Genomic DNA, 25,607 nt, shown 5'->3' on the forward strand with positions numbered 1-25,607 from the left:
ATGAATCTGGTATTGAATTAGCCCAATAACACCAATGATTGGACATGCCTGCCCACCATACAGTAACACTTACCGTCTGTGTAGTGTGCACAAAACAATGATGCTTAATACAGTTTACAAAAAGAATTACATTTTTTTTATTTTTTTTATTTCACCTTTATTTAACCAGGTAGGCCAGTTGAGAACACCTTTATTTAACCAGGTAGGCCAGTTGAGAACACCTTTATTTAACCAGGTAGGCCAGTTGAGAACAAGTTCTAATTTACAATTGCGACCTGGCCAAGATAAAGCAAAGCAGTTCGACACATACAACGACACAGAGTTATACATGGAGTAAAACAAACATATAGTCAATAATACAGTATAAACAAGTCTATATACGATGTGAGCAAATGAGGTGAGAAGGGAGGTAAAGGCAAAAAAAGGCCATGGTGGCAAAGTAAATACAATATAGCAAGTAAAACACTGGAATGGTAGATTTGCAATGGAAGAATGTGCAAAGCAGAAATAAAAATAATTGGGTGCAAAGGAGCAAAATAAATAAATAAATTAAATACAGTAGGGAAAGAGGTAGTTGTTTGGGCTAAATTATAGGTGGGCTATGTACAGGTGCAGTAATCTGTGAGCTGCTCTGACAGTTGGTGCTTAAAGCTAGTGAGGGAGATAAGTGTTTCCAGTTAACAAGACTGCATTCACAGAATAAAATATCAATCTCCTGATAGTGACTTGACAATATGACTAGTTTATCTCAATGTACAGGTCCTCATGTGGACTTGATCTAGAGACCAAGTGTTGTGTTTCTGTTGTCCTGTCTATGTTGTGGCGCTCTTGCAGTTCCCAGGGGCTTCACACACCTCCTCTCACTGCAGACTCTCTCCTAGTTCAGAACATAGTTGGTTTCCTGGGATTATTCCAGCCAATCAGCGTTTCACACAACAGTAGGCCTATTAACTCCCAAGCATGCATTGATTGGTAATACATGCATGGAGAGAGCAGAGCTAAAATGGATAATAAAAGCTACTACTCTCTTCTGTACTCCCCTTCCCATGTTGCATCATTATGTAGGCTTATGACTGGGGCAAATAGTTTCTGATTAATTATGTCCAACACATCTTTTTGATCCTCTAAAATGTTTATATGCATGGATAGATGCTCAACAAACTCTTCACAAACTCCATCGGCTAGCTAGGTGTTCACTGCAAATGCTGATATGCAGCAAACAGTCTTGTGTTTCCAGCAGGGAGTTGTACACCTCAATGGAACTTAAATGTGTGTGATAGTTTTCAAATCTGGAAGCTCCAGTCAATATCAACCCGGAGTGTATAGACATTGTTTTTTCCTCGCTGTGTAACCTTTTACCATTTCAAAGTAACATAATCATATTTGAGTATAATTATTAAGGGCAGCAGGTAGCATAGTGGTTAGAGTGTTAGAGGCCAGTAACCGAAACGTTGCTGGATCGAATCCCTAAGCTGACATGGTAAAAATGTGTTGTTCTACCCCTGAACAAGGCAGGTAACACACTGTTCCCCGGTAGGTCGTCATTGTAAATAATAATTTGTTCTTAACTGAATTGCCTAGTTAAACAAAGGTGAAAAAAAGAAGTACATATATAAATGTAAAAACTTGTTCATTTATTGTTAAAGGCCCAGTGCAGACAACAACGTGATTTACCTGTGTTGTATACATATTTCCACACTATGAGGTTGGAATAATACTGTGAAATTGATCATGCCCTTTTAGTAAAATACATTTTTTTAAAGTCTGCCTGAAATTTCAGTCTGTTCTGGTGAGGTGGAGTTTTGGCCTGCCTGGTGTCCTCACCAGGCAGTAATTTAGTTAATAGACCAATAAGAAAGAGAGTTCCAAACCTTTCTGCCAATAACAGCTAGTTTTCAGTTTTTCCCTCCCAACTCAGACCACTCCCAGACAATCCAAGCAAAAGTATGTTTTTTTAAATTGAAAACAATCACAGTAAGGTACTTAATTGTTACCCAGAAATGATTTGAATTTGAGATAATTAAAAAAATAAGGGCTGTATTGGATCTTTAAATAATAAAATCCAAACATGGTGCGTTATGGAATAACTTTATTGGAGAACAAGAGTTTCAGGACAGAATCCTTTATCTGTTTGTTCCTGAAACTGTAAACAAGTGGGTTCACAAGAGGAGTTAAAATACAGTTGACAATAGATATCAAGATGAGAACATTGGGATGAATATGATATGATTTAGCACTGATGTAGACACATGAATGAGCAATGTAGAAGGTAAGGACAACAATGAGATGAGAGGAGCAGGTAGAGAAAGCTTTTTTCCGCCCTTCAGATGTGGCAATTTTGCAAACAGATTTGATGATTTTACAATATGACCAAGTTATGCCAGTGAATGGAACATACATCACAAATAAAGCACATGCGAGGGCTAGATCTATCAACAGTGTTGTGTCCAAACAAGACAATGTAACAACTGGAGGATAATCACAAAACCAATACATTATCTGATCACTACAGAAAGGTAGTTGTGATGCAAGAATGACATTCAATGCTGGAAGAATTAACCCCAAAGCCCATGCTGTTGAGGCCAGGACCACACATACTTTGATTGTCATGATGCTGTTGTAGCGTAAAGGATTGCAGATAGCAACATAGCGGTCGTAGGCCATAGCACATAGGAGAAATCCCTCTGTAGTTTGGAATGTCAAATAGGTATACATCTGCAAGAAGCAACCTGCAAATGAAATGGACACATCATTCCACAAACACACTGATATCATTTTAGGTAAAACGCTGGTGGTGATCACTATATCTGTGACAGACAGATTACAGAGGAAAATATACATTGGTGTGTGAAGTTTGGAGTCGAGCAACACCAGAGTGATGATCATGGCGTTGCCGATGAGGACCATAATGTATACCACAAGAAGAAAGATGGCCAAGTCTGTGTAGATCTCCTTGAGACCCAGCTCCCCTCCATGTATCAGGAAATCTGAAAACAGGCTCACGTTGAACTCCAGTGGTAGAGAAACATCTGAAAAACATTATGAGAAGAATGAGATTTTCATGTAACAACATGCACCCACGAAGTACTGTCTAAAACACATACTGGTTTATATTTACATAGAAAGCATATAGTCAGGCACAGTGTAAGTACAAGGAATACGTTGTTAAGCAGTATAGTTGTCATGACCTTATTATGAATAGGTATATCATCTGCATGCAGTATTTTCACACACACACATACACACACACCATACGCACACACACACCATACGCACACACACACACGCACTCACTCACACAAACAGACACACACATATAGTAGGACCTTTTTGAAATCCAAGTGATACAGAAGTTACATCATAATAGAAGGAAACAAAAGCCTTTTAAGGTTAAGGATGAAGTAAGAGTTAGTTTGATAGTTGTTCACTGTTCAGGTAAAGACGTTTCACCAATAGACAACACTGCAAACTTGAAAGCAATGATTTGTATGGAATGAGCTGACAATGAAGGGGGATATCTAGTCAGTTGCACAACTTGCACAACTTAGTGCGTTCAACCAAAATGTGTCTTCCGCATTTAACCCAACCACGCTGGTTCAAAGAGGTGCGGGGGGGGCTGCCTTAATCAACATAATTGGCACACAGGGAGCAGTTGCTGATGAACTGTTTTGCTGGTCCAGGTATTTGAACCACTAGGCTACACTGTTGATGTTCATTTAAATCAATATTCACTATTAGAAACCAAACCAAACCAAACATCAAACAACAGTGTGATGAGCATTGAGCACATTAGGTTTAGAGTAAGGTTGATCCGGACAAGGGCATGGTTGTCCAAAGTTACCACAGGTAATCATAGAGCCTCGCTAGATGCTAAGCGGGATCCTTGGGACGACCCTACCCTAAATCCTGACACCTAACCCTGACCATTACACAAACCCTCACCTAAACCCCAACCCTAACCCTTACCTAAACCATTTTACATTTCAATGGGGTGAGGCCAGAGTTGGGTCATCCAAAGCATCCCACTTAGTAAAAAACATTGATTCACACAACTGAGAATAAAATAAATAAATATACATCTAACAAACAGAGACAAAACAAATGGACATGGGAGAAAGAACATCTACAAAGGTTGAATGGATGTTAGGGTTAATACATTGACTCCAATAAGGTAATAATTGTAGCTATACATTTTGTTATTGCATTTTAAAAACATTTAACAGGACGTTCTAAAGAAACCAGAAGTGTTAGCATCCTCCAATTCACCAGCCAACGTTGACAATATATTTTACATTAATCAGATGGTAAGCAATTCCTATTTAAATATTGGGAACGTAATTTTGTTCACCTGAAAGAGAAATATAAGATGTTAATTATGGCTGCCGTTCTTCTTGTTCCTTTAACAGCTCTTGTATCATTTGATTTTTCCAATTGGAAAATGAGAAAACACAAACAATTTTCATGTCATAGAAAGCACTGGAGTTCTCACTTACTTGCCATTGTGTTGGTCATCTCACCAGACCCGCATCTCTGGGATTGAGGAAGAGCTGCATAATGTGGGAATTTATATAACAACTCCTCACCCACTCTTCCTCTGTAATCCTTTTCAGGAAGCTTTTTAATTAGACAGAAAACACAGGAGTCACTTTGGGACCTTTTTATTGTGTTGTCTGGCACACGCTCATAATTGGGACCTACAACACCAGCTCATAATTGGTTTAATCAGAACACAGAGACCCTTCAATACACTGTGGTCCAATACACTGTGATTTAATATTAAATTATATAGTATTCATGCAGTGATTAAATATACTAAGTAGAAGAACATAATCTATGCCAGTGGTGGAAAAAGTACCCTATTGTCATACTTGAGTAAAAGTAAATATACTTTAATAGAAAATGACTCAAGTAAAAATAAAGTCACCCAGTAAAATACTACTTGAGAAAAAGTCTTAAAGTACTTGGTTTTAAATATTCTTAAATATCAAAATGAAATGTAATTGCAAAAATATTCTTAAGTATCAAAAGTAAAAGTATAAATCATTTCAAATTCCTTATATTAAGCAAACCAGACGACACCATTTCCTTGTGTTTTTTATTTATGGATATCAAGAGGCAAAGTCTAAAAACAAACATACTTTAGAAATGAAGCATGTGTGTTTAGTGAGTCTGACAGATCTGAGGCAGTAGGGATGACCAGGGATGTTCTCTTGATAAGTGTGTGAATTGGACCATTTTCCTGTCCTGCTAAGCATTCAAAATGTAATGGGTACTTTTGGGTGTTGGGGAAAATGTACACTACCAGTCAAAAGCTTTAGAACAACTACTCATTCAAGCGTTGTTCTTTATTTTTACTATTTTCTACATTGTAAAATAATAGTGAAGACATCAAAACTATGAAATAACACATATGGAATCATGTATGTAGAAATGAAAAAAGTGCTAAACAAAAAATATATCTGAGATTCTCCAAATAGCCACCCTTTGCCTTGATTACAGGTTTGCAAACTCTTGGCATTCTCTCAACCAGCTTCACCCGGAATGCTTTTCCAACTCCTTTTGAAGGAGTTGCCACATATACTGAGCACTTGTTGGCTGCTTTTCCTTCACTCTGCGGTCTGACTCAACCCAAACCATATCAATTTGATTGAGGTCGGGGGATTGTGGAGGCCAGGTCATCTGATGCAGCACTCCATCATTCTTGTTCAAATAGCTCTCACACAGCATGGAGGTGTGTTGGGTCATTGTCCTGTTGAAAAACAAATGATTGTCCCACTAAGCCCAAGCCAGATGGGATGGCGTATCGCTGTATAATGCTGACGTAGCCATGCTGGTTAAGTGTGCCTTGAATTCTAATGCTTTACATTGGGAAATACACGCTTTACATTAGGAAATTGCTTTTTGCTTATTTGAGCTGTTCTTGCCATAATATGGACTTGTGTTTTACCAAATAGGGCCATCTTCTGTATACTTGTGCATATATGATATTTGTGCATCTGTGACTTTTTCACTCATCATTGTTCATGATTAATTCGGGATGATCCATAATCCTGGTACAGTAGCATCCACATTAATGTCGAAGTGTTTAGAAAAATATTATATTCTTATTTAAAAAATCATCTGAAACACAATCAATGCATCCAACAAATGTGCAGAGTCACAAGCTTGATGTAGTCATTGCGTACTATAAATATTGGAACAAGTACTACTGTAAATGTTTGACTACTTTAATGCACATAAGTTAATTATACCCAGCACTTTTGGCCCCCTAAAATGTGGGAACTATGTACAAAAAGTGTTGTAATTTCAAAACGGTTCACCCAATATGGATGAAAATACCCTCAAATTAAAGTTGACAGTCTGCACTTTAACCTCATAGTCATTGTATCATTTCAAATCCAAAGTGCTGGAGTACAGAGCCAAAACAACAAAACATTTGTCACTGTCCCAATACTTTTGGAGCTCACTGTATGTTCCTCTTGTGATGTTATTGATTAACAGACAGACATGAATATCAATTGCCTGGCTCTGCTCCTGTGAAAGGGAGCACCAGAAAGACTGTAGGAACTGTTTCAGAGGGAAAAGGCCTTGGATCAGTTGAAGGCAATTTGGGATTTTTCCTGCTGTTCAATGGTCATTTCAATTAGCCACAGCCAAAGTCACAATCAAATCAAATCAAATGTATTTATATAGCCCATTGTACATCAGCTGATATCTCAAAGTGCTGTACAGAAACCCAGCCTAAAACCCCAAACAGCAAGCAATGCAGGTGTTGAAGCACATTGGCTAGGAAAAACTCCCTAGAAAGGCCAAAACCTAGGAAGAAACCTAGAGAGGAACCAGGCTATGAGGGGTGGCCAGTCCTCTTCTGGCTTTGCCGGGTGGAGATTATAACAGAACATGGCCAAGATGTTCAAATGTTCATATATGACCAGCATGGTCAAATAATAGGTCTGGGACAGGTAGCACGTCCGATGAACAGGTCAGGATTCCATAGCCGCAGGCAGAACAGTTGAAACTGGAGCAGCAGCACGGCCAGGTGGACTGGGGACAGCAAGGAGTCATCATGCCAGGTAGTCCTGAGGCATGGTCCTACGGCTCAGGTCCTCCGAGAGAGAGAAAGAAAGAGAGAAAGAGAGAATTAGAGAGAGCATACTTAAATTCACACAGGACACCGGATAAGACAGGAGAAGTACTCCAGATATAACAAACTGACCCTAGCCCCCTGACACATAAACTACTGCAGCATAAATACTGGAGGCTGAGACAGGAGGGGTCAGGAGACACTGTGGCGCCATCCGATGATACCCCCGGACAGGGCCAAACAGGAAGGATATAACCCCACCCACTTTGCCAAAGCACAGCCCCCACACCACTAGAGAAATATCTTCAACCACCAATTTACCATCCTTAGACAAGGCCGAGTATAGCCCACAACCTAAGGGTGACTCAGGGTGACTCAACCCAGTCAAGTGATGCACCCCTCCTAGGGACGGCATGAAAGAGCACCAGTAAGCCAATGACTCAGCCCCTGTAATAGGGTTAGAGGCAGAGAATCCCAGTAGAGAGAGGGGAACCGGCCAGGCAGAGACAGCAAGGGCGGTTCGTTGCTCCAGAGCCTTTCCGTTCACCATCACACTCCTGGGCCAGACTACACTCAATCATATGACCCACTGAAGAGAGGAGTCTTCAGTAGAGACTTAAAGGTTGAAACCTAAGGTCTCTCACATGGGTATACAGACCATTCCATAAAAATGTAGCTCTATAGGAGAAAGCCCTGCCTCCAGCTGTTTGCTTAGAAATTCTAGGGACAATTAGGAGGCCTGTGTCTTGTGACCGTAGCGTACGTGTAGGTATGTACGGCAGGGCCAAATCAGAGAGATAGGTAGGAGCAAGCCCATGTAATGCTTTGTTGGTCAGCAGTAAAACCTTGAAATCATCCCTTGCCTTGACAGGAAGCCAGTGTAGGGAGGCTAGCACTGGAATAATATGATCACATTTTCTAGCAGCTGTATTTAGCACTAACTGAAGTTTATTTAGTGCTTTATCCGATGATGATATCTGATACAATGACATCTATAAGAAATTGTGAAATATTCTATTCAATATTATCTGTCTCCTTTGCCAGCAAAGAGGACAAATGTTTTCTGGTAACAATTAGTCTATCCTATCTTATTACATTGACTAAATAAAATGAATGTAATAAAATACATTATATTTTGCCTATGGTATATACATTTCTAGAAACGTATATAGAGAATAGCAATAATGTCATAACAAGTTGATGCTTATTGTTTATTATGATTCAAATCATTTAAATGTCTACTTTTTCATAAAATGTTGTGGTTTAAAAAAGAGCACATTTCTGCCCGATGCCAGTTAAAATGTCCAAAATAGCACATATTTCTATGACAGTATAATGCTTTTGCCAGAGTGTTGCCCATGCTTAGACCGGTTATGCACATTTGAGTTCACATTCAGGCTCCTGAGCTGTGAATACCTTGCTTCTTTAATATCAGTTTATACAAAAAAAAGTATTTATTTACAGTGACCCCCCCATCCCCACCCCACTATCGGGGCATGTACTCTACAAGGTGTCAAAGTTCCACAAGGATGCAGGCCCATGTTGACTCCAATGCTTCCCACAGTTGTGTCAAGTTGGCTGGCTGTCCGTTGGGTGGTGGACCGTTCTTGATACACACAGGAAACTGTTGAGTGTGAATAACCCAGCAGCGTTGCAATTCTTGAAACACTTAAATTGGTGTGGCTGGCACCTACTACCATACCCTGGTACTTAAATCTTTTGTCTTTCCCATTCATCCTCTGAATGGTACACATACACAATCCATGTCTAAATTGTCTCAAGGCTTAAAAATCCTTCTTTAACCTGTCTCCTCCCCTTCATCTACACTGATTGAATTGGATTTAACCTCTCTAGGGTAGGGGGCAGCATTCAGAATGTTGGATGAAAAGCATGCCAAAATTTAACCACCTGCTACTTGGGCCCAGAAGATATGATATGCATATAACTGGTAGATTTGGATAGAAAACACACTCTATAGTTTCCAAAACTGTTATTATAGTGTCTGTGAGTATAACAGAACTGATTTAGCAGGAGAAAACCTGAGACAAATCCATTCAGGAAGTATTTTTGTTTTGGTTTTGTAGTTTTCTATACAATGCCATGACAGTATCCATTGACTTAGGACTCAGTTCCTATGCCTTCCACTAGATGTCAACAGTCTTTAGAAATTGTTTCAGGCTTGTATTCTTATAAATGAGGGAGTAAGACCAGTCTGAACGAGTGGACCCTAACATGTCGCAGAGCTTTTTCATGCGCAATCCCGAGAGAGTGCATTTCTTGTTTACCTTTTATATTGACTACGTTATTGTCCGGTTGAAATATTCTAGATCATTTAGGCTAAAAACAACCTGAGGATTGAATATAAACATCGTTTGACATGTTTCTATGAACTTTACGGATACAATTCAGATTTTTTTTGTCTGCCTGTTTTGACTGCGTTTGAGCCTGTGGATTACTGAAAAAAACGCGTAAACAAAATGGAGGTTTTTGGATATAAAGAGACTTTATCGAACAAAAGGAACATTTATTGAGACAATGAATGTCTTCTGAGTGCCACCATATGAAGATCATCAAAGCTAAGGGATTAATTTTATCTCTATTTCTGACTTGTGTAACTCTTCTACTTGGCTGGCTACTGTTTGTAATGATTTGTCTGCTGGGCTATGTTCTCAAATAATCGTAAGGTATGCTTACGCCGTAAAGCATTTTTTAAATCTGACACCGTGGTTGGATTCACAAGAAGTTAATCTTTAAACCTATGTAAAATATGTTTTGTTTTCTGAATTTTTATAATGAGTATTTCTGTATTTGAATTTGGCGCTCTGCAAACTCACTGGATTACTGTCTCAATTCCAGGCTGTTTTTCATTCAGACCTGGGGCACCAGAATCAGGTACAGGTTGACAATAGAGTGAATTAGTTACGGGTTGGCTCTATAGAGTGAATTAGTTACAGGTTGACTCTTTTCGAGTGAATCAGGTACAGGTTGACTCTATAGAGTGAATCAGTTACAGGTTGACTCTATAGAATGAATCAGTTTCAGGTTGACTCTGTAGATTGAATCAGCTACAGGTGAGTGAAATCTCTGGCCATCAAGGACAATCTCTCAATTCACCTGACAACCAGCAGTATTGCAGACCTTCAATCTTGTAATTGAGCATCTCAGACGTCCCTCTGAATTTTCAGCTAACAGACACTAGAGGTCTCTGTAGAGATACAATTTTGACTGGCAGTCAGGTAATGACTAGGCACAGACAGGAAAGCCTGTTAAACAATGTGTGCACATCACCACCTTTACAGTTCCCTCATTCATACTTCCAAATATCTTACAGAACATCACCTTTAAAGGGTGATTTCACAATTTTTCTATTTCATATTCATAATCTCCAACATCAAAATGTGTAAATGGCAAGACATAACCTTTAAAGGGAAATATTACAATTTTCTCCCGAACATTGCCTGCTCATTGCCAGCACATAATTGGTTAAAATCACGAAACACACTAGATGATGTCATCGGAAACACTTATCTTATCTACAAAACATAGAAAGGTGGCATTTTAACATATGTTGATGTTGGGGTGGTGCTGAAGATGATGAATATGGAGTAGAACATTTTTTAAATATACCTCAAACATCACTTTTAAGAATGGTATGTGGTGAATTCTAATCCATTTTGTTTTAGGGTTTTAGGGATACCAGAATAATCAACAATCCTGTCAATATTATTTACAAAGTGCCAAACAAATATCTGTATTAAGAGTGTGTAACTTTCCGGCTGAGTATTTGTATAATTTTCTGCTTCAATGACTTTGTTTGCAAGCCGTAGATAATTGGATTCAAATTAGCAGGGACGACATGAAATAGAACGTAAGCCAGTTTTCTCAAATATGGATAGTCTGGAAAGCGATGCAGTATGATGGTTAGAAACCCACTCCACAGCATAATGAGATACAGTACCAGGTGGCTTGCACAGGTCTGAAACGCTCTGTTGTTCAGCTCTTTGCTTTTCTTGGTCCAGCAAATCACAGCAATCCTGAAATAAGTGACAGCGATGCTTCCCATTGATGAAGTAAAGAGCAGCACAGTGAAAAAGAGTCCATAGATGTTGTTGATTGAAACATTCTCACAGGACAGCTTGAACAATGATGCATTGTCACAATAAGCATTCTGAATGATTGAACTGCAGCGGGAAAGCCTTATGGTGAGACCCAGTAGGACAGACACTAACACAAGGGAAGCCCCCCAAGCAGACACAGACAACATAACTAAAGTTTTGTTTGTCATTATGGACGTGTACCTTAATGGGTAACAAATGGCCACATACCTGTCAAAGGCCATAATGATCAGTATCATATGTGAGGCTGATCCAAACGTGTGACTGAAAAAGGCCTGAGCAACACATTGGCTGTACGTGATAAACCTCTCAGTTGAAACAATGTCAGCCATGAGGCGAGGCAACAAGACAGTGTTGCCAATCAGATCATTTACAGACAGGTTACAGAAGAGGATGTACATTGGTTGGTGCAAGCTTCTCTCTGTGATGATGGCGACCAGGACTCCAATGTTAGACACAAGGAGGGCGAGATAGACAAACAGCAAGGAGAAAAAAATTGGATACATTAATGTCTGTGGCAATTGAAAACCCTGGATGTGAAGGATATGGCTTGGTAATGACATGTTGTCGTCCATCCTGTTAGCAATGAAGGGCAAACCTGAAAAAAAGAACAGAAATATAACTAAAAATTATCATTTGTTATAATTGTAAATACAAGTTTTAAATGAAGATATACTACACATGCTGTTTGTATCCTCTTTTTTAAAATCTGCTGCCAGGAATTTTGAATACCCCATATAAACACATTTGACAGAGTGAGTAAGAATGCCACAGCAAGAGGAAAACCTGTATACAGGCAGTCCTCCAAAGCCACGCTTGTACCTTGCTGAAGAGGGTATGAATCCTGCCACAGGTATCGGCTACATCCTTTTTATCTACAACACTCCCCCATCATTTATCATCCTTCGTTTCAACAATGATGAGGTAAGTCAAATGGTCACATGTGGATTTTCATGTCATAGTCTCAAGAGCTATAGCTAGGCAGATTGTCATGACAACTCCTCTTGAGAAGGAAAAAGTTATGCATTTAAAATGTTTAAAATATTGTGTGAGTGACCACTAATGGAAACCATCTGGCAACTAGGTTTTGAATGATATTCTGTAGGTGTTTGTTAGCCTGGACCTGGATCTGTTTGTGCCGTCTTCACACCAAGCAGGCCAACATGGCTGGTTGGCGTGACAATTACTCCATATAGGACTTGGATAGACAGCACAAACAGTTTTGGATCTAGACTAGCTGGTCTTTTTGTGCCCTGTGTAGGATCAAATCCTGATACACTATATATAACGTACGTGGACACCCTTTCAAATTAGTGGATTTGGCTATTTCAGCCACACCCATAGCTGACAGCTGTATAAAATAGAGCACAAAGCCATGCAATCTCCATAGACAAACATTGGCAGTAGAATGGTCTTACTAATGAGCTCAGTGACTTTCAACGTGGCACCGTCATGGGATGCCACCTTTCCAACACGTCAGTTCTTAAAATGTGTGCCATGCTAGAGCTGCCCCGGTCAACTGTAAGTGATGTTATTGTGAAGTAGAAACAGCGAAGTGATAGGCCACACAAGCTCACAGAACGGGACCTTCAGCTGAGTGCTAAACTGCGTAGCGCGTAAAAATTGTCTGTCCTCGGTTGCAACACTCACTACCAGGTTCAAAACTGCCTCTGTAATCAACGTCAGCACAATAACTGTTCATTGGGAGCTTCATGAAAGGGCTTTCCATGGCCTAACAGCCACATCCAAGCCTAAGATCACCATGCGCAGTGCCAAGCGTTGGGCTGCAGTGGTGTAAAGCTCGCCACCATTGGACTCTGGAGCAGTAGAAACACATTCTCTAGAGTGATGAATCTTGCTTCACCATCTGGCAGTCCGACGGATGAATCTGGGTTTGGCGGATGCCAGGAGAACGCTACCTGCCCTAATGCATAGTGCAGTGTAAAGTTTCTTGGAGGAGGGGGCTGGGGCTGGGGCTGTTTTTCATGGTTCAGGCTTGGCCCCTTAGTTCCAATGAAGGGAAATATTAACGCCACAGCATACAATGACATTCTAGACAAGGCCTGGGCAATTATTTTCCATGGAGGGACACATTAGAATATATTTTTGCCATCGCGGGCCAGGATCATATTACAGGATTATACATGCGTATGATATATCTACTGTAAATCACGTCCAGATATGATACTTATTTTAGTTTTTTAACATGCACAGAAATAAAACCACATCCATGTCTCCTTTTAGTAGGTATTTTCATTAATTAACATGCAATCAACCACACGGAGGGAAAAGTACGCTGTGCATTCAGCAACTCTTGTTAACGGGTATGCACAAAAACACAAGAAAGAGAGAGAGAGCTCAACATTACATTTAAACTACTCAATCAGTGTGAGGAGTGAAGTCCCTGATGGGCATTGACTAGAGCAGTGAAGTCAGGTATGGTTTCTGACATCGCTATGTGCAGGATTGCTGAGAGGTGAGAGTCAGTAAGAGATGATCTTTGCCTTGACTTGCTATATTTCATCACTGAAAATGTCTGTTCGCATACATAGGTTGACCCAAACAGTACAAACATCTTCTGCGCATGACTCCTAATCTTTGGAAAGTTTTGTTCATCGAAAGATGCATAGAACCTAGTCAGTGACATTGTTTTGAATAGTTCTCCAATCACTGCATCAGAATGAAAACCGATAAGTTCAGTGGTAGTGTTATCCACATTGAAGGTGAAAGGAGAGGAAACCAACAGCATGTCATTTTCCAACACTTTGAAATCCTCAAAACGACGAGAAAACTCACCGTTCAAAGCACGCAGTAGCGATGTATACTTCTCCTGCTGGTCATCTGATAGGGAACAGACTAGTAGTGTCGGAAGGTGGGTGAGAGTGTTGGCTTCTACTTGACGGGTCAGGGGGAGTAATTGTTTTGGACTGGCCTGCACAGAGCCTTGATCTCAATTCCATTGAACATCTTTAGGATGAATTGGAATGCCGACTGCGAGCCAGGCCTAATCGCCCAACATCAGCGCCGACCTCACTAATGCTTTAGTCCCCACAGCAATGTTCCAACTAGAGCTCGACCGATTAATCGGAATGGCCGATTAATTAGGGCCGATTTCAAGTTTTCATAACAATCGGAAATCGGTCTTTTTGGGTGCCGATATGCCACATTTTTTAAAATTTTATTATTATTATTTTTGGATATATATTTTTGTATACCTTTATTTAACTAGGCAAGTCAGTTAAGAACACATTCTGACGGCCTAGGAACAGTGGGTTAACTGCCTATTTCAGGGGCAGAACGACAGATTTTCACCTTGTCAGCTCGAGGGATCCAATCTTGCAACCGTACAGCTAACTAGTCCAACGCTATAACCACCTGCCTCTCGTTGCACTCCACAAGGAGACTGCCTGTTACGCGAATGCAGTAAGCCAAGGTAAGTTGCTAGCTAGCATTAAACTTATCTTATAAAAACAATCAGTCATAATCACTAGTGAACTACTCATGGTTGATGATATTACTAGATAGTATCTAGCGTGTCCTATAATCTGACTGAGCATACAAGAATACAAGTATCTAAGTATCTGACTGAGAGGTGGTAGGCAGAAGCAGGCGCGTAAACATTCATTCAAACAGCACTTTAGTGCGTTTTGCCAACAGCTCTTCATTTTGCATCAAGCATTGCGCTGTTTATGACTTCAAGCCTATCAACTCCCGAGATGAGGCTGGTGTAACCGAAGTGAAATGGCTAGCTAGTTAGCGCACGCTAATAGCGTTTCAAACGTCACTCGCTCTGAGCCTTCTAGTAGTTGTTCCCTTTGCTCTGCATGGGTAACGCTGCTTCGATGGTGGCTGTTGTCGTTGTGTTGTTGGTTCGAGCCCAGGGAGGAGCGAGAAGAGGGACGGAAGCTATACTGTTACACTGGCAATACTAAAGTGTCTATAAGAACATCCAATAGTCAAAGGTTAATGAAATACAAATGTTATAGAGGGAAATAGTCCTATAATTCCTATAATAAATACAACCTAAACTTCTTACCTGGGAATATTGAAGACTCATGTTAAAAGGAACCACCAGCTTTCATATGTTCTCATGTTCTAAGCAAGGAATTGAAACGTTAGCTTTCTTACATAGCACATATTGCACTTTTACTTTCTTCAACAACACTTTGTTTTTGCATTATTTAAACCAAATTGAACATGTTTCATCATTTACTTGAGGCTAAATTGATTTTATTGATGTATTATATTAAGTTAAAATAAGTGTTCAATCAGTATTGTTGTAATTGTCATTATTACAAATAAATAAAACAAATCGGCCGATTAATCAGTATCGGCTTTTTTTGGGCCTCCAGTAATCGGTATCGGCGATTTGAAAAATCATAATCGGTCAACCTCTAGTTCCAACATCTACTGGAAAACCTTCCCAGAAGAGTAGAGGCTGTTATAGCAGCAAACGGGGGACCAACTCCATGTTAATGACCTCCATATTAATGCCCATGATTTTGGAATGAGATTTACGGCAAGCAGGTGTCCACTTACTTTTAGTCTTGTACTGTATTTATGCTGATACCTCAAGTGGTTTCATTCAGGCCTTCACCCTACTCTAGGCCAGTATGTGCCTGAGATACATTGGTTACAGCATTCAGTCTTTATGGTATGTAGACATGCAACAAATAACCAAGTCATGCTGTTTAATTATCAGGAAACTAGACAATGAAGTATATACTCGAAGTGTATACATATCTACGTTTATGGCCAACTGTCATACTTTCAACAATGACTTGGACCTATAATTTGGTGCCCCTTGTCAGTGAAATGACACCTATCTGCAACCCTCTTTGAATGACATAATTTCACTGTTAATTACCCAACTGGAGCAAGTGGATACATTTGATATTGACAGTAGGTCAGGTGATAGTTACCTGACATTAAAAAGTCTGTTTTCCATGGTTGGACAAGCTGTTATAGTACAAAGACCAGAGGAACTAATGAGCGCCATGATCACTATGTACTATAGCACTAACAAATCAAGCTAATAACAGAGGGCTAATTATCTAGGATCCCTAAACTCTAATTCCCACCAGGGAGAGGAATGATGCAATGGAAAGGAAAACACTAGTGGATGTGATAACAAATTAGTATGGCTACATTTACTGTTAAAAAAAGTATGTGTGCGTAATCCAAACGTTTGTATCAATAAACAGGGGTGCTCAAACTTTTGGGCCTTTCGGGCCTTTTAGGCCAAAATATGATCTGAGTGTTAGGTTGCGAGCCGAACAAATAGATAGTGTGTTTAGAAATCTAAAAGGTAAACAATTGCTTTTTAGGGTTTTTAAACAATAGCGTTTTACACTGAACAAAAATATAAACGCAATGTAAAGTGTTGGTCCCATGTTTCATGAGCTAAAATGAAAAAGCATATGGAATAATGTTGTGCGCAAATTTGTTTACATTCCTGTTAGTGAGCATTTCTCCTTTGCCAAGATAATCCATCCACTTGACAGGTGTGGCATATCAAGAAGCTGATTTTACAGCATGATCATTAGTCAGGTGCACCTTGTGCTGGGACAATAAAGGCCACTCTAAAATGTGCAGTTTTGGCACACAATGCAATTCCACAAATGTCTCAAGTTTTGAGGGTGCATGCAATTGGCATGCTGACTGCAGGAATGTCCACCAGAGCTGTTGCCAGAGAATTGAATGTTCATTTCTCTACCATAAGACACCTCCAATGTCATTTTAGAGAATTTGGCAGTATTTCCAACCAGCCTCAATTAAGTGTGCCTATTTAAAAGTAATTTTGTGGAATTTCATTCCTTCTTAATGCGTTTGAGCCAATCAGTTGTGTTGTGTGACAAGGTAGGGGTGGTATACAGAAGATAGCCCTATTTGGTAAAAGACCAAGTCCATATTATGGCAAGAACAGCTCAAATAAGCAAAGAGAAAAGACATCAGATGTCTCTTTTTAACTTTTACCGTCTTATAAAGGCCCCATCTAGTATTCAATCTGTTTACCTTTATTCGCCTAATACAGTTCATTGTGGCTATTTTGATAATCATAACACTTCCATGATTACATCACTTAGCAGAGACTTTCATCTTGGTGTGAAAAACACTTATTAATGAGCCCCGTAGAGAGTTGATTAAATAATGTATTATTGAGTGTATCTTGTTGTAATTAATCCATTGGGACTGCGGAAACAGTTATTAGTCTTCACCTCTCGCTAATGAAGCATGTTGAGAAATTTACCCCGAGGAACCACGAGTTCCGGTTAGGCTTATAGTTAGGTGACATTGTACATATTTGAATGACATAAATCATGTAGATGAAAGGGAGAAATATATATATCTATCATAACGTTGCCTTATTTTATTCTCCATGCCTCTAGCCCAGGCATGCTCTAGCCTGAGTATACATGTTGATGGTCCATCAGAACATATATTGAATCAAATGTTAAAAATGAATATTGTATCTAGTCATATCTATAACTCCTTCCTGTTGTGTCAGAACGTCCACAGAGAGAAACATTGATTAAGTATCTATTAGGAGGGGATAAGGGAATATGTGGACACTGATCTATGGGATTGCAATGGGGACAAGAGGGCCTCTTTACCAAAGTGGCTAAAAGAACTGGGGAATGGACTAAAGGGATAGGTTAACCCAGGAGAGAGAGCCCTATTGGACAGGGAGGTAGTTAATTACTTTTAGAGTCGTGTGTATTGTTGTGAAGTGTTAGATACTACTGTACTATTGGAGCTAGAAACACTAGCATTTCGCTACACCCACAATAACATCTGCTAAATATGTGTATGTGACCAATAACATTGAATCGAATCGAGCTCTGGTCATTGTTAGTTGATGAAGGGTCAGTGGGAGGACACCCCTCTCGTGACTGGAGGATCCTGGGGGATGGAAGACTCACTTTACGCACTTGTAGCCGTGCGTCACAAACCCACTGAATTGGTGGGGAATTTGGTCTTTAAAAACAGAAAAACAGAGAAGATTCACACCCCTTGAATCTTTCCACATTTTGATGCATTACAGCCTGAATTTAAAGTGGATGAAATGTAGATTTTATTTGGTCACTGACCTCCACACAATACCCCATAATGTCAATGTGGAATTATGTTTTTCAGAAATGTAAAAAATGTATGAAAAGCTGAAATGTGTTTAGACAATATGTATTCAACCCCTCTGTTATGACAAGTTCAGTACTGTAGCAACTATGTTATTAACAAGTCAAATAATAAGTTGTATGGACTCACACTCGGTGCAATAACAGTGTTTAACATGCTTTTTGAATGACGACCTCATCTCTGTACCCTACATATACAGTGGGGCAAAAAAGTATTTAGTCAGCCACCAATTGTGCAAGTTCTCCCACTTAAAAAGATGAGAGGCCTGTAATTTTCATCATATGTACACTTCAACTATGACAGACAAAATGAGGGAAAAAAATCCAGAAAATCACATTGTAGGATTTTTATGAATTTATTTGCAAATTATCGTGGAAAATAAGTATTTGGTCACCTACAAACAAGCAAGATTTCTGGCTCTCACAGACCTGTAACTTCTTCTTTAAGAGGCTCCTCTGTCCTCCACTCGTTACCTGTATTAATGGCACCTGTTTGAACTTGTTATCAGTATAAAAGACACCTGTCCAGAACCTCAAACAGTCACACTCCAAACTTCACTATGGCCAAGACCAAAGAGCTGTCACAGGACACCAGAAACAAAATTGTAGACCTGCACCAGGCTGGGAAGACTGAATCTACAATAGGTAAGCAGCTTGGTTTGAAGAAATCAACTGTGGGAGCAATTATTAGGAAATGGAAGACATACAACACCACTGAAAATCTCCCTCGATCTGGGGCTCCACGCAAGATCTCACCCCGTGGGGTCAAAATGATCACAAGAACGGTGAGTAAAAATCCCAGAACCACACGGGGGGACCTAGTGAATGACCTGCAGAGAGCTGGGACCAAAGTAACAAAGCCTACCATCAGTAAAACACTACGCCGCCAGGGACTCAAATCCTGCAGTGCCAGACGTGTCCCCCTGCTTAAGCCAGTACATGTCCAGGCCTGAAGTTTGCTCGAGAGCATTTGGATGATCCAGAAGAAGATTGGAAGAATGTCATATGGTCAGATGAAACCAAAATATAACTTTTTGGTAAAAACTCAACTTGTTGTTTTTGGAGGACAAATAATGCTGAGTTGCATCCAAAGAACACCATACCTACTGTGAAGCATGGGGGTGGAAACATCATGCTTTGGGGCTGTTTTTCTGCAAAGGGACAAGCACGACTGATCCTTGTAAAGGAAAGAATGAATGGGGCCATGTATTGTGAGATTTTGAGTGAAAACCTCCTTCCATCAGCAAGGGCAAACTTAATGATGGTGTTGGAGTTGTGCCTGGCTGTGCAGTCATGAGTGAACAGGGAGTACTGGAGGGGACTGAGCTCACACCCCTGAGGGGCCCCTGTGTTGAGGATCAACGTGGAGGATGTGTTGATACCTACTCATACCACCTGGGGCGGCCCGTCAGGAAGTCCAGGACCCAGTTGCAGAGGGAGGTATTTAGTCCCAGGGTCCATGGCTTATTGATGAGGATTGAGGGCACTATGATGTTGAACGCTGAGCTGTAACCAATGAATAGCATTCTCACATAGGTGTTCCTTTTGTCCAGGTGGGAAAGGGCAGTGTGGAGTGCAATAGAGATTGCATCATCAGTGGATCTGTTAGGGCGGTATGCAAATTGGAGTGAGTTTCTGGGTTTCTGGATAATGGTGCCTTTCAAAGCACTTCATGGCTACAGACGTAAGTGCTATGGGTCAGTAGACATTTAGGCCGGTTACATTAGTGTTCTTGGCCACAGGGACTATGATTGTGTGCTTAAACATGTTGGTAATACAGACTCGGATAGGGAGAGGTTGAAAATGTTAGTGAAGACACTTGCCAGTTGGTCTGCGGATGCTCGCAGCACACGTCCTTGTAATCTGTTTGGCCCTGTGGCCTTGTGAATATTGACCTGTTTAAAGGTCTCACATCGGCTGCGGAGAGCATGAACACACAGTCTTCCGGAAGAGCTGGTGCTCTCTTGCATGTTTCAGTGTTACTTGCCTCAAAGTGAGCATAGAAGTAGTTTAGCTCGTCTGGAAGACTCGTGCCACTGGGCAGCTCTCGGCTGTGCTTTCCTTTGTAACGGCTTGCAAGCCTTGCCACATCCGACGAGCATCAGAGTATTGATGCATCAGAGTATCCTGTATTGACGATTTGCCTGTTTGATGGGTCGTCGGAGGCATTGCAGGATTTCTTATAAGCTTCCAGGTTAGAGCCCCGCTCCTTGAAAGCTGCATCTCTAGCCTTTAGCTCAGTGCGGATGTTGCCTGTAATCCATGGCTTCTGATTGGGGTATGTACGTACAGTCACTGTGTGGACGGCATCATCGATGCACTTATTGATGAAGCCAATGACTGATGTGGTGTACTCCTCAATGCCATCGGAGGAATCCTGGAACATTTTCCAGTCTGTGCTAGCAAAGCAGTCCTGTAGCTTAGCATCTGCTTCATCTGACCAGTTTTTTATTGATCTAGACACTGGTGCTTCCTGCTTTAATTTTAGCTTGTAAGCAAGAGGATAGATTAAGAGGATAGAATTATGGTCAGATTTGCCAAATGGAGGGTGAGGGAAAGCTTTGTATGTGTCTCTGTGTGTGGAATAAAGGTGGTGCAGAGATTTTTCCTCTGGTTGCACATTTAACATGCTGATAGAAATTTGGTAAGATGGATTTAAGTTTCCCTGCATTAAAGTCCCCGGCTACTAGGAGCGCCACTTCTGGATGAGCGGTTTCCTGTTTGTTTACGGCGGAATACAGCTCATTGAGTGCAGTCTTAGTGCCAGCATCAGTCTGTTGTGGTATATAGACAGCTACGAAAAATACAGATGAAAACTCTCTAGGTAGATAGTGTGGTCTACAGCTTATCATGAGATACTCTACCTCAGGCGAGCAAAACCTGCAGACTTCCTTAGATATCGTGCACAAGCTGTTATTTACAAGAATACGTACAAAAATACGCTTGACCTCATACACATTGGGCTGTTGTAAAGGAACAGTTTGGTGGCCTCATAATACACATTGGGCTGTTCTAAAGTGATAGTTCACTTGTTTCATACATGTGGGGCTGTTATAAACTGATAGTTCACCCAAGTTACACATTGACAGATAACTGGCAATATATGGATGATGGAAGAGAGTCAGCAACATAAAACGTTGCTTCGTTTACCTGATCACAATTCAGTGTTAGCAAAATTTAATGGGAGAACTCTGAACAGTTTTGCTACATCATCTCAGTCACCATTGAATTACATGTTAATCTAAAGAGTTGATAATATTGCAAAAGTTGTTTTAACATTCATAATCATTAAGTAGACTACACAGCAACACATATGTCAGGAGGTTCCCAGGTTACGTCAGCTAGGTGACAGACCTCTAGGACACTAAAGGGCTGTCCTTTACTGATCATGAGGCAATAAAAAGGGCCTGTTAGGGAGCCGTCACACAGGGTCCCAACTGAAGGTAGCCTCCAGCTCTGGTCGTGGGCTGACATCCAGGAAGAGAGAAGTAGGCATGCTTTAATTATTATACAACGGGTGGGTCTAATCCTGAAGGTTGAATAGTTAAAAGGATATTCCAGGGATCTTGGGCATTATCACATAAATATGGTAGATGTAATTCATGTGTTTCCATTAGGCAAAGAAAAATGTGTGTTATGTTTCACAGTTGCAAAATATATATATCTATATATGTATATATGTATTATTTTGATTTTAGTTTTGTTCATTTTAGTTGTTCTTTCTGTCATATTTGTTGCAGTTCCAACAACATCATGTCCGTTGCAGTAGGCAACATTGTGCTCTTTTAATTCAGTATATTCATTGGACAAACATATGTGCTGAAGACTATTTGACTATTTCTGTATTATTTCAGGTGGGCTGCTTTCCAGAAGGCAATTACAAAATCATCCTACAGTAGTTATGTATACAAACTCTACATACATGTTGAGCATGGAATCACTGGCCATAGCTCCATCAGGTGTTTACCCAGCATTCCTTTTTGGAACCCTTACGTACTGTTTCATTGTGTTTTGTAACGTGACGGTTTTATCCACCATAGCCCTGGACAGAAAGCTGCATAAACCCATGTTTATCCTACTCTTCAACATGCCTATCAATGACTTGATTGGTGCTACAGCCTTCTTCCCTCAGCTGTTGGTGAGCATCCTGGCTCAGAACAGGTCCATCTCCTACCCTGCATGCTACCTCCAAGCTCTGCTCGTCCACCTGTACGGAGCTGGCTCCTTAACTATCCTGACTGGCATGGCTTATGACAGGTATATTGCAATCTGCTGTCCACTGAGGTATAACTCCATCATGAGTTCCAATAACTTGATGAAAATCATCATTTTCATGTGGCTTTTGGTCATTACCCTGATTGTGGTTCTGTTGGCTCTGGTCACTCGCTTCAAGATCTGCAGAACAACAATAGTGGACATTTATTGTAACAATCCGTCATTGGTGAGGCTCATTTGTGATGACACACGTGTAAACAACCACTATGGGTTGTTGATAACAGCTGTCTTTCAGGGTGTATCGTTGATGGTGGTTATATTTACATATATCCAGATCCTGCTCAGCTGTGTCATGAATAAGTCATCTGATGCCCGGAGCAAGGCCATTCAGACATGTGGTACACATCTTGTAGTGTTCTTATTCTTAGAGTTCAACGCCTGCTTTAGCCTGATAACTCATCGATTTGAGCAAGCAGCCCCTTCCTTGAGGAGGGCTTTTGGGGTGTCAGTTATGGTGTTCCCTCCCATTCTCAATCCCCTCATATATGGTCTAAAAACTAAAGAAATTCGACAAAATGTTCTGGGTTTCTACAAACGGAAGGTATCTTCAGTTAAATGAGAACAAATACTGTGCATCAGTCTGTATAATACATGGCATGGGCTTTAGACAGTTAAGGCCTTCCCAATAAAATATAGAAATTCTCCTTTGTAAATCAGTCAATGAAAATAAGAGTTGTGTTCCCTCTTTTTGTGCAAGACAATGACAACATTTATTTTTTGGGGGTTCAAAAGTGTAATGGGTTAAGATTGGTTATGGGTTGGCTACAGCATGTTGAGTAAGTTGTGTTTAACTTGTTTTGTCATTCTTCAGCATTTTAATAACAATAACAAAGACAGCACAAAATAGTGTGTGTGTGTGTGTGTGTGTGTGTGTGTGTGTGTGTGTGTGATTGTGTGCGGCTAGGGCCTGACTGACTTGACGTTCATGTCAAATACCATTATTTAACCAGGCAAGTCAGTTCAGAACAAATTCTTATTTAAAGTGACCTCCTACCCCGTCATTGTAAATACAGTAGGTTTCATTGTAACAAAAGCAGAAGACACATATCAGTTGTCTGCTCTTCATATATAATTAAGTTGTATTGTATAATTATTATGCCTGTACTTTGTTCCTGTGAGAAGGTATGCCTATTTGTAATAGAAAGACAAAGATTTGCCTAGATAATGGCACCACAGTATAACAAGTCAATCATTTCCGTTTTTGAAAGGTGTACAGTAGGTTTTTTCTAGCACAAATAATTTGTGGATCCCCTTTTTTGAAATAAAGATATCTGAACTGGACCAATGGATAACTTTTTATCAAATCCATCATCTGTTTTGACACTGCAAGGCTTCGTTCTCCCCCCTGAAAGTGCCTTTGCTGCTCTGAGCTGAATGCCTGTAACCTGGACCTGATTTTTACCATCGTCCTCAACAGGAGGCTCCTCCAGCCCATGTATCTTCTGCTGCTAAACCTTCTCATCAATGCCCTTACAGGCTCCACGGCACTCTTTACGCAGGTCATCAAAGAGCTTTTACTTGACACAGGGACCTTTCAATACTCTGCTTGTTTCACAAGTTATCTTTATTCATTTCTATGGGACGGGAGCAGTGTTCATCCTGAATGGTATGGCAGGTGACAGATATATTGGCATATATTGCCCTTTGAGGTACAACACAATTATGACCAATGCTCATTTCATGAAAATCATCACACTTATATGGATGTGTGACTTGATTTTGATGAGGGGGCTCTTTTACCTGCTGCTTGGGTTACCACGCTGTAGATCTCTGATGACACAATCCTGCTGTGACAACACCTCACTGTTGAAACTGGTCTGTTCTAACACAGCCATCAATAACATCTATGGTCTCTTTATTCCTGCCCTCATGCAGGTCATAGTTGTTTGGACCATTCTTTACACTTACTTTCATGTACTTGTCACATGTTTCAGGAACAAAGGATCAGCTGACACTAAAAGCAAAGTTCTGCAGACTTGTGCTACACATTTAATCGTTTTCTGCTCTTCACGTGTTTAGGGCTTCTCACAATTATTTCATACCGAATGAGCCAATTTCCCCCGCAATTACAGAGACTCATAGGGGTTTCCACATAAAAATGTATTTGGGTTCAGTGTCCCTTCCATGGGACGGTTGAGCTAAGGTAGGCTAATACGATTAGCATGAGGTTGTAAGTAACAAGAACATTTCCCAGGACGTAGATATATCTGATATTGGCAGAAAGCTTCAATTATTGTTAATCTAACTGAACTGTCCAATTTACAGTAGCTATTACAGTGAAAGAATACCATGCTATTGTTTGAGGAGAGTGCACAATTTTGAACATGAAAAGTTATTAATAAACAAATTAGGAATATTTGGGCAGTCCTGATACAACATTTTGAACAGAAATGCAATGGATCATTGGATCAGTCTAAAACTTTGCACATACACCGATGTCATCTAGTGGCCAAAAACTGAATTGCACCTGGGCTGGAATAATACAGTATAGCCTTTCTCTTGCATTTCAAAGACGATGGTACAAAAAAAAAAAAGATCGGTTGTTTTTTTCTTTGTATTATCTTTTACCAGATCTATTGTGTTATATTCTAATACATTCCTTTCACATTTCCATAAACTTCAAAGTGTTTTCTTTCAAATGGTATTTAGAATATGCATATGCATTCCGTAAATACAAGGAATAGATCTATGTGTTATCCAGACAGAAAAGAGAAATAGGCAAAATAACATTTTGATTTAGAGCAATAAAAAAAAAAAATTAACTGAGCAAACCAGAAACCTTTTGAGATATACATTTAAACATTATTTTAAAACTATTTAAATGTAATATATAGAAATGTTGTGGGACTATAGTAGATGAATAATCAATATTTTTTAGATTGAGTATTTATTGGGTCATTATGTATCTTTGTGTGTTATATGTGAAAATGTGTTCGTATTATAAATTGTATTTTCATGTTTAAGGACTCTTGGAAGATTAGTCCTAATGGGGACTAA

At 40.0% G+C, this 25,607-nt stretch overlaps 3 protein-coding genes and 1 pseudogene across 3 annotated transcripts; 2 read left to right on the forward strand and 2 right to left on the reverse strand.

Moving 5' to 3' along the window:
- Positions 1-2,076: 2,076 nt before the first annotated feature.
- LOC110507267 (olfactory receptor 10J1-like) lies at positions 2,077-4,500 on the reverse strand. Its single transcript, XM_021587152.2, has 2 exons — positions 4,494-4,500; positions 2,077-3,029 (listed from the first exon to the last, which is right to left on the reverse strand). The coding sequence occupies exons 1-2, from the start codon at positions 4,498-4,500 to the stop codon at positions 2,077-2,079; spliced, it is 960 nt and encodes a 319-aa protein (XP_021442827.2).
- Positions 4,501-10,806: 6,306 nt separating this feature from the next.
- On the reverse strand, positions 10,807-11,705 carry LOC110507200 (olfactory receptor 52N5-like). The gene is made up of 2 exons (XM_021587093.2): positions 11,424-11,705; positions 10,807-11,294 (listed from the first exon to the last, which is right to left on the reverse strand). The coding sequence occupies exons 1-2, from the start codon at positions 11,703-11,705 to the stop codon at positions 10,839-10,841; spliced, it is 738 nt and encodes a 245-aa protein (XP_021442768.1). The 3' UTR covers positions 10,807-10,838.
- A 10,552-nt stretch (positions 11,706-22,257) lies between these two features.
- On the forward strand, positions 22,258-23,411 carry LOC110507268 (putative gustatory receptor clone PTE03). The gene has a single exon (XM_021587153.2). The coding sequence runs from the start codon at positions 22,258-22,260 to the stop codon at positions 23,167-23,169; it is 912 nt and encodes a 303-aa protein (XP_021442828.2). The 3' UTR covers positions 23,170-23,411.
- Positions 23,412-23,705: 294 nt separating this feature from the next.
- LOC110507201 lies at positions 23,706-24,706 on the forward strand (annotated as a pseudogene).
- Positions 24,707-25,607: the final 901 nt, after the last annotated feature.

Source organism: Oncorhynchus mykiss, chromosome 27 (genome assembly GCF_013265735.2).
Source record: "Oncorhynchus mykiss isolate Arlee chromosome 27, USDA_OmykA_1.1, whole genome shotgun sequence".
NCBI lineage: Eukaryota > Metazoa > Chordata > Actinopteri > Salmoniformes > Salmonidae > Oncorhynchus > Oncorhynchus mykiss.